At 51.9% G+C, this 14,896-nt stretch overlaps 1 protein-coding gene across 5 annotated transcripts in view; it reads right to left on the bottom strand.

Moving 5' to 3' along the window:
• The window catches only part of MRAS (muscle RAS oncogene homolog), a 57,072-nt gene extending 43,262 nt beyond the window's left edge, over positions 1–13,810 (bottom strand). Inside the window, exons 1-3 of one of the 5 annotated variants that reach the window (XM_090046056.1) lie at positions 13,675–13,761; positions 10,553–10,795; positions 7,266–7,391 (exon numbers count right to left, since the gene is read on the bottom strand). In XM_090046056.1, coding sequence (XP_089902182.1) covers positions 7,266–7,382 — 117 coding nt within the window. In that variant the 5' untranslated portion in view covers positions 7,383–7,391; positions 10,553–10,795; positions 13,675–13,761. Of the gene's footprint in view, positions 1–7,265; positions 7,392–10,050; positions 10,296–10,552; positions 10,796–13,674 lie in introns of those variants that run through there. The other 4 variants (XM_090046058.1, XM_090046061.1, XM_090046060.1 and 1 more) reach the window with 4 other exon arrangements.
• Positions 13,811–14,896: the final 1,086 nt, after the last annotated feature.

Raw genomic sequence — 14,896 nt, forward strand, 5'->3', positions numbered from 1 at the left:
AGCTCGGCATACTGCACAACAACTTCTTTTGTTTCCAACATTCGTCTCTGAGGTGCCCATCCCTCCCAGATGACCTGTGGCAGAAATACCGTGTCAAGTCTAATCTTCAGGGTTGGCATAAATAAGTAGATTTTTTGAACTTGCTGGCTGAATTCCTATACGAGACAACCCCACACCCTTTTCCCTCCTAGGGGAAGTGCATAAAATATCATGAAGTTTACTAAGGGGACAGCACTGAAAACAAAACCTCAAAGTCTCGATTCTTTCCCTACAAAAAGATGCTATTTTCAGTGGGACAAAATTGGATCTTATTAGCCATGAAAGCATCTTTTTTATAGAAAGGTCAAGCCATTTGCAAACAGTGCTCCTATTAGTGCTTTATTGCAATATAACTTTGAGACATCACAGTCATTCTGGTTTGGTCCTGCCCACATTTACTTCCCTAAGACAGAAAAGTGGATGCCATCACTGGCAACTACCTACTCAGTCTATTAATCTGTGAAACACACAGGGATGTTCTGTCCAATGCATTTAATGGAAGGAACATTGCACTTCCTTGGCAACTGGGAAAGTAACTTTGCATCGTACTGGTAAGTAGAACAAAAGCAGAAGGAACCCCTCATTTAAGACTGTCCCGTGGGCTTCCTCCCAACATACAACCAGCTTCTGTTGGGGATGGATATTATCAGAGTACTAAAGTCAAATGGAAAGTTACTCTCTCAGAAGAACTGCCCACATCCTCCATTAGCTCTTCTGAGCTTCCCAATCAAGCTAGTGCTCTTCTTCCAAAAAAAGCTTCACTGCTTCGATTCTTATGAATTTTAGTACTCATGGTGCAGGGGGAAGGGGTTAAGGGAATGTTTCTCCTCCATGGGATATTTCACAGACTAATATACCATATTTTCTCATACAACACACCCAGGAATATAATATGCACCCTTATGTTTGAAAGGCAGAATGAAGAAGAAAAATCTTTCCTAGGAGTAACTGAATGGCAACTGCTAGGCCTAGGAAAACAGGTCTGCGCACTGTTCTGCTCCCTGTGGATAGGCACGGACATTTAAAAAGCCCAAGGCAAAATCAATCTAAGTGTTGGCGATGCATAAGGGTTGCACACAGGTACATATACACCCCCTGAGACTGGCCGCTGCTGCTGGTGCCAGAAGCGCCTGTGGGTGGTCACTACTCGCCGCCCCCCCGCCACTGCCACTGCAGACGGCGTCTGTGGGCAGTTGTTGATCGCCGATGGCTGCTGCCACCTGCAGGTGGTTGCCGACTGCTGGTTGGCGCTTGCCACCCCCCCCCCCCCCCCCCATGACACTGCTGCAGCTGCCTGCGGGCGGTCCCTGCTTGGCCCCTTGCATGAGCTCCCTGCTCACCGCCTGTGGGTGGTTGCTGTGCCCCCACAGCCTTGGGAGGCATGAGGCGTTCATGAACCTAAGTTACGTTGCCTTCTGCAAGTGGAGCAGTTTAGATCAGTAGTGAACAGGACATGCGTTCACCCTCTGGTGGCGCGGCGTGGCACAGTGCAGGGGATACATAGGCTGCCCATCTTAGACTGGTTTAAAAATGGCAGAACCTGGACTATGTGTGCAGGACTTCTGTTCTGTTACAAGTTTAGACCGGTTTCTGATTTACTTTCACTCTTGCCCAAAACTTCTTACCATTTCTCACACATAAAGTGCATTACAATTTCCAGCAACTAGTGTTTAGGGGAAAACTATGCATTTTATGTGAGAGAATATGGTATAAACTTCGACTTCATTTGCTAAGTGGAGGTGCACTTGTATTACTGGCCAACTAATGCCTGGTAGATATCCTGCTGTAAAAGGCTAGTGGAGATAAAGCAAGATAGTTTTACCAGAAAGCATGTTGGAAAGGTCGAGCCTGGGCACGACTTGAGCATGTTACAGTAAGACTCTCCATTTTGCTTCCATTCGGGTTTAAGCAGGACAGCTAACCTGCAGTTAAAAAGCCACATGCACCTTTTCTGCAATGAAGACAATCGTTGTCTTAGCCAAAAAACTGCACAATGCACAAGATGCCAAGTCCCAGTCTCACTGAAGGCGATGAGACTGATGCCAAATTCAGTGAAATCAGGATTTGAGCGGGGGGGGGGATTGAATTGCAAGGCCCCCCACTCAACATAGAGACTCCCAAAGGACAACTGAAGGACACCACCAATACCTGCCTTTATGTACTATAAAATCAAGACAAGAAATGACTTTAGGTAGTGCTACATTTTACCTTGACCATGTGAGCCATAACAACAGGAGACAGTTTGACCTGACGCGGTCTCAACAAGTTTCTGGATATAAAAATATGCTCTGCTAAAAGCACGATAGATTCCAGCTGTCTTTAAAAACATTCAGGGCTGCTCAGGGACAGGATTATTTTCATCCTTTCATGGCTTGTTTCAGTTTAACTACTGCACCTCAGCCTTTTTTGTGCGGGGTGGGCTTCATGCTCTTCTACCACATGTAGACACCCTCTCAATTCAGCATATACCCAGCCTTAAGGAAGGGGATAAACTAGTTCATTTAGTCAGTTCTCCCTGCCTTGCTAGTTTTCCCCATATTTGATACCAAGGACAAAGCGTTGTAATCATTGGTTCTTAGACAGTATTTACCCACGGGCTGCAGTGCACTAATTTGATGCAATGCATAGTCTATTTTCACAACTGTTAGATACTGTGTTTTCATATGTGTGTGTGTAGGGGTGGTCACAAACTGTGATTTGCACACTATATGGAAAACAAACTTGTGTTGTGGTCATATTGTGTGCCCGTCAGCTCTATTAGCATTTGTACTGGAGTAACATATAGCAGCCCCAATCTCAAATTCCAACAGTTTCAAAATCTAGATCCGCATTAGGCCTTCATCTATTTGCAGTTTTATTGTTTTATATTCCACACGTATACACTGACTCCACTTCACCCAACCCTTGTATTTAAAACCTCTTTACAAGGTCACTCAGACTACAAGGCCTTCACTTCATCTTTCCTTGCAAGTCTCCTCGAGCTCGCATCTCCTGGAACAGCCACTCTTTGCAGCCGAGGAGGCCGAGGCGTACGTATCATCTTTTCTGAATAAAACATGATGTGGGCAAGAGAATTGCACCCAGCGGTAGGATCCTCCAGGACGAGAAAGGACAGACCCTTCCTCCAGGCTAAGTCTGAACATACCGCTTTCCTCCGCTTCATCTCCTAACATTTGTCTCAAGGCTGTCTACAAGGGGAGCTGGTAATTAAATAAGTGGTAGTCACAGTTCGTGTTCAAGGCAGCCTACAGAAGAAGTCCACTGGAGGTTCCTGGTGCATCCTCCTAGACAATAGGATAACTCATTTTCACGACTTCAAATCCGGGGAAAAATTGGTTGCCAGAAACCTCACTCATGGGCGACTAGATAAAAACTGTTTTGTTATTAAATAATTCAAATCCCAAATGCTTAATTAAAATGGGTTTGCTGTACTACTAAAAGCATAAGAAATGATACCCCCTGCAGCAAGTTTTCCACATCCATTCGGTGCAAAGCACGCTTTTGCAAAGGGACTAGATACGACATATGCAGGTTATGTGCAATAAAATACCTTACGATTATAGAATAGCAGTAATACGATATCTTATCAGCACCTTTCTACAGTGTTCGGTAACATGGACACGCTGCAGAACCCAACAAGGGAAGGAGATGCTTAGAAAAAAGTGTCAGAGTTGCCAAAACCCTCAATTTTGGGCTCAGTCCTGAAAAGCTGAACTCCCTAGCCCCGCCAAGCGTCACAGGTCATGCATTCCTGTCTACCAGGTAAAGTCTCAGGTATATGCACGTGTGAGAGGGAGGGGCTGAAGGGGTCTTCCAGCCCACACCACTTCCACACATACCCTGCAGCCCACAGGAAGATGCATTGGTTTTGAGCCCAAGGGACTCTCAGTTGAGTTCAACCTTTTGCTCACAGCAGGCTGCAGCCTGTACACTCCCTACCCCAGGCAGCTTGTATCCTCCACCCATTTTACCAACAAGCTCACCGAGATGACACAATGTCATTTCAGGCACGACTGGGAACAGGATTCAAGTCTGCAGTGCGCCAGACACCAGTGACACAAACCAGGTCTTTCAGAGCGAATATGCTAGACGTGCTGGTCTAACCATTGCTCCAACAACTCCACCGATGCTGCTCTCAGAGCCAGGGCTCCGGGAACCTGACATTGCCCTGTTGCCTCACAAACCCACTGCATAACCCGCAGGCAAAGTAGGCATCAATGTGCATCTCAGCAGGAACACGATGCAAAGGAAATGCTGCCATTTCCATATACAAGTTCAAAGGGAAGAGGTTCATACTGTACTTTGGTAGGACTTAAAATTCATAAAGGCAGAAGTACCTTTGAAGCACACAAGTTCAAATCCTGCTGATGAGCAATGCAGCATCTAATGTGCAATCACGTAATTAAAGCTTGCATGATAATACACATACACAAGAGGCACAATTAAGGTTGCATGGGTAATGTAATTTGAGCATATTCTAACTTCCGAGTGCTTCGTTTTCAAGCTTAAGCAGTCTTGTAGCGTTGGCTTGAGTGTAATATTTAAGTCTGTACGCATGCACCCACCCCCTCCTCTTAAATTAGCCCTAATTTAACTGATTGATCATCGTCTCAATGCTTGCAGTGTTTGCTTACAAAAGGACGCTAATGGGGGGGTCTGTCTTCCCACTGGATGCGAAGGATTTTCTGCAAGCAGCGTTGATGGTACTTGTCCAACAGCTTGAGGTATCTCCTGGACGTTGTACGCGTCTCAGCTTCGTACAGTAGGGCAGGGATCACGACTGCTTGATAAACCATGAGCTTGTTTTCAGGTCTAATGTCTCTTTGGGTAGCCAGTTCCAGTGCTTTACTACCCACCTCGTGAAAAAGTTTTTCTTAATATCTAACCTCAACTTTCCTTGCTGCAGCTTGAGCCCATTGCTTCTTCTTTTGCCATCTGCCTCCACTGAGAACAGCCCAGCTCCATCCTGCAGGGAGGTGAAAGCTGCTATTCAATCCCCCCTCAGTCTTCTCTTCTGCAGACTAAATCAGCCCAGTTCCCTCGGCCTGTCCTCAGAAATCCTGTGTCCCAAACCCCGAACCGTTTTCACTGCCCTCCACTGGACCCGCCAATCGTCCACATCCTTTCTGTAGCTGGAGTCCCCAAACCGGAATCACATGGTGTATCAAAATTGGACCCAGCAATAAAGAGGTAGTGATAACTACATGATGGGTCTGATCCTTGCTGCAAGGCTGCGTAATCCAACCGAGCCCTGCCCCTCTCTGCACCAGTTTCAGCCCCATTGCTGTAAATTAGTACAGCTCTTTTGGCTCGAATGGACCTAGAGCAGCTCACACTAGCTGAAGGTCTGCTCAGCTTGATCTAGTTAGCGTCTAAGCTCCAGGTAACCTGATAAAGAGAGGGAGGATCTGCCCATCCTCTGAGTCTGGGCAGCAAAGGGGTGGGGAACAAGTTATCACGGCATGGACTGATCCTGGTTATCTGCCGGACGTGTTTCTCCCCATGGCTGTGAAATCCTGGAATAGCAGCACGTTAAAGGGTAACGAGGCCATTTGAAAGTGAGCTGTAGAAAGATACAGCAGTCACAGAGTTTGCAGCAATACAAAGGCTTGCACAATGAACGCTCCCCCCCCCCCATATTACCCTACTGTATTAAGTTACACCTCAACTATTTGGGAGGAATGTAAATCAGACCTTTCAGAGCTTAAGACACAGGATCTGCTTTGGAAACGTGGTTCTCATCCCAGCTTGAATGGTCACCAACAATTTTTTTGCTGCCAGAGACCAAAACCTGAATCTGCAGGTCAGTGAAGAGTCAGACCGTTTCTGTCCCTAACAAACAGAGCGGCGGCTGCTGCGCAGGCTTTGTCTGCGCTGGGGGAGAGCCAGCGCCCTGCAGGGATGCATCAGAGGAAGCTCTCTCAATGGCGCGCTTGTGAAGTCAAGAAGCCCCGTTCTGTGGGGGAGCGTATGAAGCGATAACGCCGGAGGGCAGCTGGAGTACCCCAACTGGGAAGCCAGGAAGCCTCCCAGCAGCCCACGGATATTAAGGACGGCAGAAGTTGGCCGAAAGCTAATGGGGACCTAACTTCCAAGAGTGTTACAACGCAAGGGTGGCTCTCTCCTAGCCAAGTACCAATTCAGCACAGAGGGGACGGGAGGGTAGGGAGTGCAGCTACGGTTATCTTGCAGGATAACAGCCTCTGGAACGGGTGCAATTATTGCAGCTGGAGGGCCCTTAAATGAGTTTTGGTGAGCTTCGAGGGCCACACACAAAAATCTTTCAGAGGATATGTGGGCGTGGGGGGGGTGCTGCCCGGGTGCTAAGTCCTGGGAGCTGGCAAGGGTGGAGGGGAGGACAGCGGGCATGTGCAGCAGAGCTCACCCAGGTGGTGCAGGTGGTCTGCCCCCCCTCCATCCAGCTTACAGCGGTCTGCACGGTGCTGAGCCCCACCTGCTCCTGCCCCACACCTGCCGATGGCACCGCCCCAGCCCTGGCAGCTCACCCGGCTTCCCGGCAGGGCTGCACCGTGGCACTGCTCGGCTCCCCCCGCCGCCCCCTGAGCAGAGGGGCCAAGCTGCAGCCAGGTGACTCCTGCCCCACCACGCAGGGCTCCAGCTCAATTCCCAGGTGCCTTCCACCCACTCAAATCCCAACATGACCAACAGCTCCAGGGCACAAAGCCTTCAAGATGCGCGCGCCCCAGAGTCCGTAACGCATGCACAAAGGACGATATGGCTTTAAATGACTTTCTTCGGGAGCTACATTTAAATTGCCCGGGATCAGGGTAAGGTTTTCCTTTGCTAGTACGGCCTTAACTGCAATATCCGAGGGTCTCATACAACTGAAGTATATTTATTTTTGGAAACCCTGAAAGAGAGGGAAATTCTGTAATTCACATTTGATAGCTGGGGGAAACCAAGGCACAGAGTACGTCTAGGGGCCGGATCCACAAAGGTATCAGGATATTGGTGAATTCACCCAGAAAGTTTGCGGTGCAGCATGGGTGACCACTGGGCAATCGGCCTTCTCAGTGGAGAGCTGCCAGTTCACGACGTGGCTAACCAGCACTTACTGAAGACCAGCTATAAAGCTTCAGACCGTTTCAGAAACTGTAAAACAGGGTCAACAACCGCCCCCCCCTTCCCCAGCTTCCCTTGCAAATGCAGCTCCCATCCCTCTCCAGCATGACCTCACTGGATAATGCTGCCCCCATCATCATTACCTCACCGCTGTCTGCCTGCAGACCGACGGTCGTATCCCCGCGCGGAGCCTCTGTCGACTCTCTCAGCAGCACTCGCTCACACAGACGCACACAGCTGAGTGACCACTTCACTGGCATCTGAAACAGCTAATTAGGGAGCCATAAATCATTAAAAACCAGGCAGGCCAATGCATCCATCACCTGTAGTTATGCCTATGATTGCTCCTGTCTGGTCTGAAAGAGCCCCACAGCCACGCTTGCTGCAAAAGCTGCTGAATCCAAGGGGAGCGACTCCGTGCAAGCGCTAGTACAACAGAGCAGAACTGGATCCACTGAGCTGCTGGTTGCTTTAATTTCCCCCTCGGCTGCAGCTCTCTCCAACCAGGCTGTTATGGGGGTATTCGGGGCAGGCAGACCAGTTCGGTTCCCTGCTCTCCATCCCAAGATCATCTCTGATCTCTCTCCTTTCTCAATAGCCTCAGTTACGAGAAGTGCCATCGCCCCTGAACCCAGGGGCCGCTATCCCTCTCCCGTGGCTGATTCCTTCCCACTTCTGGTTTTACTTAGATTGAATTCCTCACAATCCGCGTTTCCTTAACTTTTTGGTATCTGAGACACCAAAGAAGGTCTTTGATTTTTGAAAGGTCCCTTTCGAGGTACCCCTTTGTGACTTAGGGATATCATTCCTCTACTTCAGCGCTGTTTTTAGCACCACCGTGGAGACTTGAAAGGGAATCCCTTTGATTTTCTCCCTTATTCCCCTCCTCACTTCATTATTACAGGCTGGGTTCCAACAACCTCAGTCTCAGTTAAGTCCCTGCTATAGTGCAGGCTCCTCTGCCTTGCAATAGAGCTAGAATCATCACTGTGCTAGGGGCTGCACATATCCAGAGCAAGAGACAATCCCTTCCACTTACAGGGAGAAACAGGATTCATGAAGAAACTGGGACCAAGCATAAGTCATAGTTTCATAGTTAGTAGGGTCAGAAGGGACCTGAGCAGATCGACCCCCTGCCATGGCAGGAAAAAGTACTGGGGTCAAACGACCTCAGCAAGGTGTTCAGCCAGCCTCCTCTTAAAGACCCCAGGGCAGGGGCCAGCACCACTTTGCTTGGAAGCTGGTTCCAGCTCCTAGCCGCCCTGACCGTGAAGTCGCGCCTCCTGATGTCTAGCCTAAGCCTACCCTCTGCCAGCTTGTGACCGTTATTCCTGGTCACTCCTGGCGGTGCTCGGGGGAACAGGGACTCCCCCAATGCCTGCTGGTCCCCTCTGACTAGTTTATAACAGGCCACAAGATCCCCCCTCCGCCTTCTCTTGTGGAGGCTGAACAGGTTCAGGTCCCGTCGCCTCTCCTTGTAGGGCCTGCCCTGCTGCCCCTGACCATGGGAGTGGCCTCCTCTGGACCCTCTCCATGCTGTCCACATCCCTCTTGAAGTGCGGCGCCCAGAACTGGACACAGTACTCCAGCTGCGGCCTGACCAGTGCCGCACAGAGGGGGAGGATCACCCCCCTGGACCTGCTCGAGATGCATCTGTGCATGCATGCCAAAGTGCGGTTGGCCTTCCTGACTGCCTCCCCACACTGCCGGCCCATGTTCATCTTGGAGTCAACGATGCCTCCCAGATCCTTTTCTGCCTCTGCACTGACGAGAAGGAAGTTCCCCAGCCTGTAGGTATGGTGCTGGCTCTTCCTCCCCGGGTGCAGCACCTTGCACTTGTTGGTGTTGAATCCCATCTGGTTCTCATCTGCCCACCCCTGTAACCTGTCCAGGTCTGATTGCAGCCTATTCCTCCCTTCTAGCGTGCCCACATCCCCCCACATCTTAGTGTCATCAGCAATTTGAACAGGGTGCTTTTTACCCCCTCGTCCAAGTCGCTGATGAAGATGTTGAACAGTGCGGGCCTGAGGACCGAGCCCTGGGGGACCCCACTGCCCACGTCCCTCCAGGTCAAACATGACCCGTCTGCCACCGCTCTCTGGGTGCGGCCCTCCAGCCGGTTGGTGACCCATCTGACTGTGCGGGTGTCGACACCGCAGCCCCCAGTTTCTTAATGAGAACGGGGTGAGAGACAGTGTCGAAGGCCTCCCAAAAGTCCAGGAAGACAATGTCCACTGCTCCCCCTGTGTCTAAGGATTTGGTGACCTGGTCGTAGGAGGCACCAGGTCGGTCTGACAGGACCTGCCGCTAATGAACCCGTGTCGGTTGCCCCTGAGCATCATCTCCCCCGCTGGCCCCTCGTGGACATGCGCCAGGATAACTCTCTCAAAAAGACTATGGACTAACTGGCCTGTAGTTTCCGGGTCCTCCTTCCTCCCCTTTTTGAAGACGGGAACCACGTTGGCCCTTCCAGTCCTCCGGCACCACACCAGAGCACCACGAGTGCTTGTAAAGCCGTGCCAGGGGTCCCGCAATGACCGCAGCTAATTCCCTCAGTACTCTAGGGTGGAGATCGTCCGGACCAGCTGATTTAAACACATCCAGCCCCACCAGAAGATCCCTGACTAGATCCTCCCTGACCCTAGGCTTGGGTCAAGGCCCAGAGGAAGCAAGGGACTTCATCAACATCCCAGAGGAAGCTGGTGGCAGATGGAAAAGGTGACCCAGGGCACCAGAGTCATAATCCACAACATTAACCTTCCTGCACCCTGCCCTCCCTGAGGATGGCAGAGGCCTTGCATACGAGGTACCGGGACAGACTGGAGAAGAGGTGCAAGGAGGAATGACAGAATCGCACTAGCAGGCCAAGAATCAGGCTGGGCCAATTAAGTCCCCTGAGAACAAATATTGCAGCCTGAGGCTTCGTACCAAGCCTGGAACTGGCCTCTCTTCAGTGGACTTGCTCTGAAAGCTTGGAGCAGTGCTTCTCAATCTTTTTAGGCTTTAGCCATTCCTTGAGGCCCCCTCAGGACATGCGGGCTCTTCATTTTCACTTTTTTGACTGCAGAAAAATAATATAGCAATGCTTCTGTTGCAAATAACTTAGATCACAACAGGTCACAATGCTTTTGACGCTATGGATTCCTATTTGAAATCTTTGGGGGTCTCTTGGGCATCAGGTTTGCACACCTAACAGTGCTAACACCTTGTGTCAGGAAGGATCTCAAGACAGCCCAGGATGCTGCGGTACACCAGCTGAGAACTGCCAGTTTAGAGGTTCGTCTTTGGAGGTGATACCGCCAGGTCTAGCCGTCGTTCCCAAATTGCACCATATTCTCAAGTGAAGGGGAAACAGTCTCTGGTTCCTAAATGCCATAGAGAAAGGCAGGGACTTTCCGACACACTGCTAGTTATCATAGTGATTCATTACCCTGCATCCATTTACACTTGCATCCAATGCTGCTCTGCCAACTGCAGCAAAAGCACAGGTATAGGCCCCTCTTCCTGCCAGCCCCAATGTGCCAACGCGTCTTTGTGCCAACAGGAGAAAAGTCCTTTTGTCTCCATGCTGAACGATCCAGTTTTTCTCCCCACCTCCTTTTGCAAGGCTCAGCCCCTGTTCAACAACCCCTGCTGGAAAAGGAAGGCTTTGTTTCTGCAATATTCAGCTCCTCTGCAAAAAAAAAAAAAAAAGAAATCTTGACCTTGTGAAAACACCCACAAAGACTTCAATAGAAACTGCCTTTCACATAGTTCTAGAAAACAGACGCTGGGCCAACTTCACCCCAGCTGTAAATACTTGGGCTACACTGGCATCTCTCTCACGTGACATCTCTCACACCAGAGATGAACTCGGCCCCTTCTGCACCACCAGGCTCTGCGCTGTATTCGGTGGGATTCACTTGAACGGAGGAAGAAAATTAAAGTAATATCAGGAAGAGGGCTATTAATATCTGGTGTGAAGGAGGCCCCACTTCACACCACAACTGAAAGGGACGCCGACAACTTTCAGTTTTGGGAACCGAGTAACAGAAGAAACACAATTACTGGTTAAACGGCAGGGCCCAAATTGTTTTTACGAGTCCTTTTACATTTCCTCTATCTGGTTTGCATCTTCCAGAGGATCTGCATCTCAAGGGAGAAAGTGACTGAGGCCCTGGGTTTGGTGCAGCAGTTGTTCCTTGCAAATACTGCCTGAATGTTTTCCAGGTGACAGACATGGGATTTTCTAGCGGATGGTATCCATGGAAGGATGCAATAATCCTAACTCGAAATGAGAGTTGGTACAGTAACAAAACAAAACAAAAGAGGCGACTATCGCGGCCAGCTGACTTTGCCTAGAGTGATGATCTTAGGATATTATTTGTATCGAGGCCAGGCCTTCTGAGCTGAACCAGAGACTTGCCTCTCAGGCCCTGTGTCCAGGTAGGAGGCAGTCTGTGCCCCGAGGAGGTCACAGACTAAGTTTTCCTGCAACTATCAGACATATGTCGAGAAATCACCACCGTTAATACAACAGGCTTGTTTTATTGCACAGTATGATCTGATGGTTACAGCGGGGGGATCACTACATTGCACAGATCTGATGGTTATGGGGGGGTGGGGATCACTACATTGCACGGTATGATCCGCTGGTTGTGGGGGGTGGGGATCACTACATTGCACGGTATGATCTGCTGGTTACAGCGGGGGGATCACTACATTGCACAGTATGATCCGCTGGTTATGGGGGGGTGGGGATCACTACATTGCACAGTATGATCTGATGGTTATGGGGGGGTGGGGATCACTACATTGCACGGTATGATCTGATGGCACCCAGTGGGGTCAGGGGGCTGGCTTAGTGTCTAGCTCCATCTCTAACCCTTCCTGCCTCACCGTATGCTGGTCACTTTAGCTTCTCAGTGCCTCGATTTCCCTATGTGTTGTGTGGCGGCTGTTATGGCTTGCAATCTTCCCTGAAGTGCTTTAAGACCTCTAAACAGAAAGCAGCACAGCTAGCTCACAAACATGAAGGGCTCAGGAAAAATCACCCAAAGGACCAGAGGAATTTTCCGCTCCATCTCAGGTTTCTTGTACTTTTGTCACAAGGCAAACAGGAATTGAAGCCAATTAACTGTACTATTAAATAAAGCCGAGCTCTTGGATAAGAACACTTTCCACTCCCTCCAAGACAAAACCTTTTCTCTCTCTCCAGCTCCCTTGCAGCCTGGCAAACCACGCTGGGCTTTAGAGCAATTGCATGAAAGGCCCCGTAAAGCAAGCAGCTTCCCAAAGTCTGCCATCGTCCAAATGCCAGCTGAAACGCACAGCACTGAAGCTGCGAATTCAGAGCCCAGGACACCCACAGGCTATTAGAGTTAATGATCTCTGGACAGCCAGACCTGCTGAAAAAAAAGAAATCAATGCTTGGGACTAATAGTTTGGTCTTGCTACAGAGAAACAGACTCTTTACTATCAGGCTTGAGGACAACGGGTCTCAACCTTTTCAGACTGGAAAACATCAGCTCTTAGTTTCCCCTCGATTTTTTAACTCCAGAAAGAAAACAGAGCAATTCTTGTGCTGCAAAGATCTCAGGAAGCCCGTGGGAGGGAAGGGCGGCTTTTAAACGCTGTGAAGTCTCTGGGTTTACCTTGCGAGGCACGCTCCTGCACCGAACCGCCCTAACGCTGCCTGGCATCCTGTGGCACCCTCGAAAGGATCTCAAGGCACCCCGGGGTGCAGCAGCAGCGTACAAATATAAGAACTGCATTTACTGAGTGGGGCTGTAAGCCCATCCAGCCCGGTGCGCTGCGTCACGCGGGGGCAGAGAGCGGATGCTGGGAGAGAAGAGCGAGCAGGACGCGACCAAGGTTTATTTCCACCGTTCCCCTCTCCCTTGCAGCCTCCAGCCTCGCAGGTCTCAAAAACTCGACTCGCGTCAGCGCCCCCCACTCCCGGGCTCAATTGCTACGGACGCTCCTTTCTTCCACGAATACGTCCAAACCCTCTGGGGATCTGGCTAAACTCTCAGCAGCCCTTCACTGGAAACGACCCCGAGTGAAAAAACTTCCTCGGGTTCATTTTTTCCAACCGCTGCCCGCTGGTTTCACGGCGTGACCCCCAGTCCTCGCCCGGCGAGAGAGTGGATCGCACGACCCCTGCCGACTTTTGCTTCGCCAGCTAGCCGCGCGTTAAACCCTCCCGACACAATCCCGGGCCAGACCCAGGTCCGCCACATCCCGGGGCCGCGGCTCAGCCTCCTCCAGCGGGGCTCCCCCGGACTGGGCTGGGGGGCCGCCCCGGCTCCGAGCAGCGTTTCCCGGGGCAGCGCCCCGTGCCCTCGGAGGGCCAGCGGGCACCGTCCCAGCCCGCCACCTTCACCGCTGTGTACCCGAGGGTGGGGTCCAACCCCTGCCCCGAGGGATGCGCTCCTCGCTCCCCGCAGCCCCACCCCTACGATGCCGCCGAGACCCCCCCGCCCGGCTGGGGGGGCATGGGGCAGCCCCACCCCAGCCAGGCTCTAGCACGGGTGGAAATGCCACCGGCCCCCCGCCCCGCGCTGCACTCACCCCGCGGCGCGCGGCCCCTTTAAGGCCCTCCAAGGCGGAGCAGAGCCGCCCCTCTGCCGGCGCCCGCGCTGCGCCCGCTTTATATGGCCGCGGCGGTGCTATTAATAGCGCGGCTCGGCTGGGGGGCGGGGCCGGGCGCGCTGCGGACCGCCCACAGGCGGGGGGGCGGGATTGCCCCCTCCCCCCGCCCGCATTGGGCGCGTCCCGCGCGGACACACGTTCGCAACCCGGGACAGAGTTATCACGCGTCTTTTGCGCGGTGTAACTGCTGCCCGGGCGTCTCCACCCAGCACGAGGCCGGGGCGGTGCGGCAAGCGGGGGGTTTCAGCCCCGGGGTGCCCCGGACCGGCTGGACCTCGCCACGGCCGGCGAACTCCGGCGCAGCAGCGACAGGCGGGCAGCCAACCCTTTTTTATGCCGGCCGTCCTCAGCTTCCAGCGTTTCGAGTTAGACACTTCGCACTTAACAACGTTTTTAAATTGAGGCCCGGCTTCCGCTTTCGGACAACTCGACGGCGCTTGATGCGACGCCGCGCCGGCGAACGCGTGGGCTGCGTGGCCCGTCTCCCTGGAGAGCGTCTGTCCAAACTTTTCCCGGCGCTTTCTTCAAGAAAGCCGTGGAGGCTCCAGACAGACCTGGGGCCAGGGCTCCCGAGACGCCTGCAGCCAAGAGCCCTTCAAAAACTGCACCTAGAGCCTTTCAGAAAGTCCAGCAAAGTCACCGCAAAGAAGTCCTTCCAAATCAATACGATTGCTATTGACAATATAAATACATTCATGTAGCTATAGTACTCATCTATAATTGAGTCAGTACAAAATTCTGGGTTATTTTTGGTGAGAACAGGGTATCAGGAACCCATCCCCCACTTAAAACGTTGTTTCGTATGGGAAAACCGGTTCCGAGTTACGTTTCGACTTAAGACGTGGCTTTCAGGAACCGGTTGTGTCGTAAGTCCAAGGACCGCCCGTACTGAATACTGTACCGAGCGCAGCATGAGCAAAGGGCTGGCTGCCAGTCCGCAACACGCCGGTCACTTCCAGTCCGCGGGTTGCCGGACCGCGGTCACTTCCGGTCCAGCAGCCAGCCGGTCCAGCAGCCAGCCCTCCTGGAGACCGGCGGCTGACCCCTGACTTAAAGGGTGATGAAGCAGTTCACCCATCGCGTCATAAGGGTCACGTGTGTCACAGGTGCAGGTTGTAGCCGTGTTGGCCTAAAGACACAG

Source organism: Crocodylus siamensis, chromosome 4, assembly GCF_052110815.1.
Source record: "Crocodylus siamensis isolate JL-2025a chromosome 4, ASM5211081v1, whole genome shotgun sequence".
NCBI lineage: Eukaryota > Metazoa > Chordata > Crocodylia > Crocodylidae > Crocodylus > Crocodylus siamensis.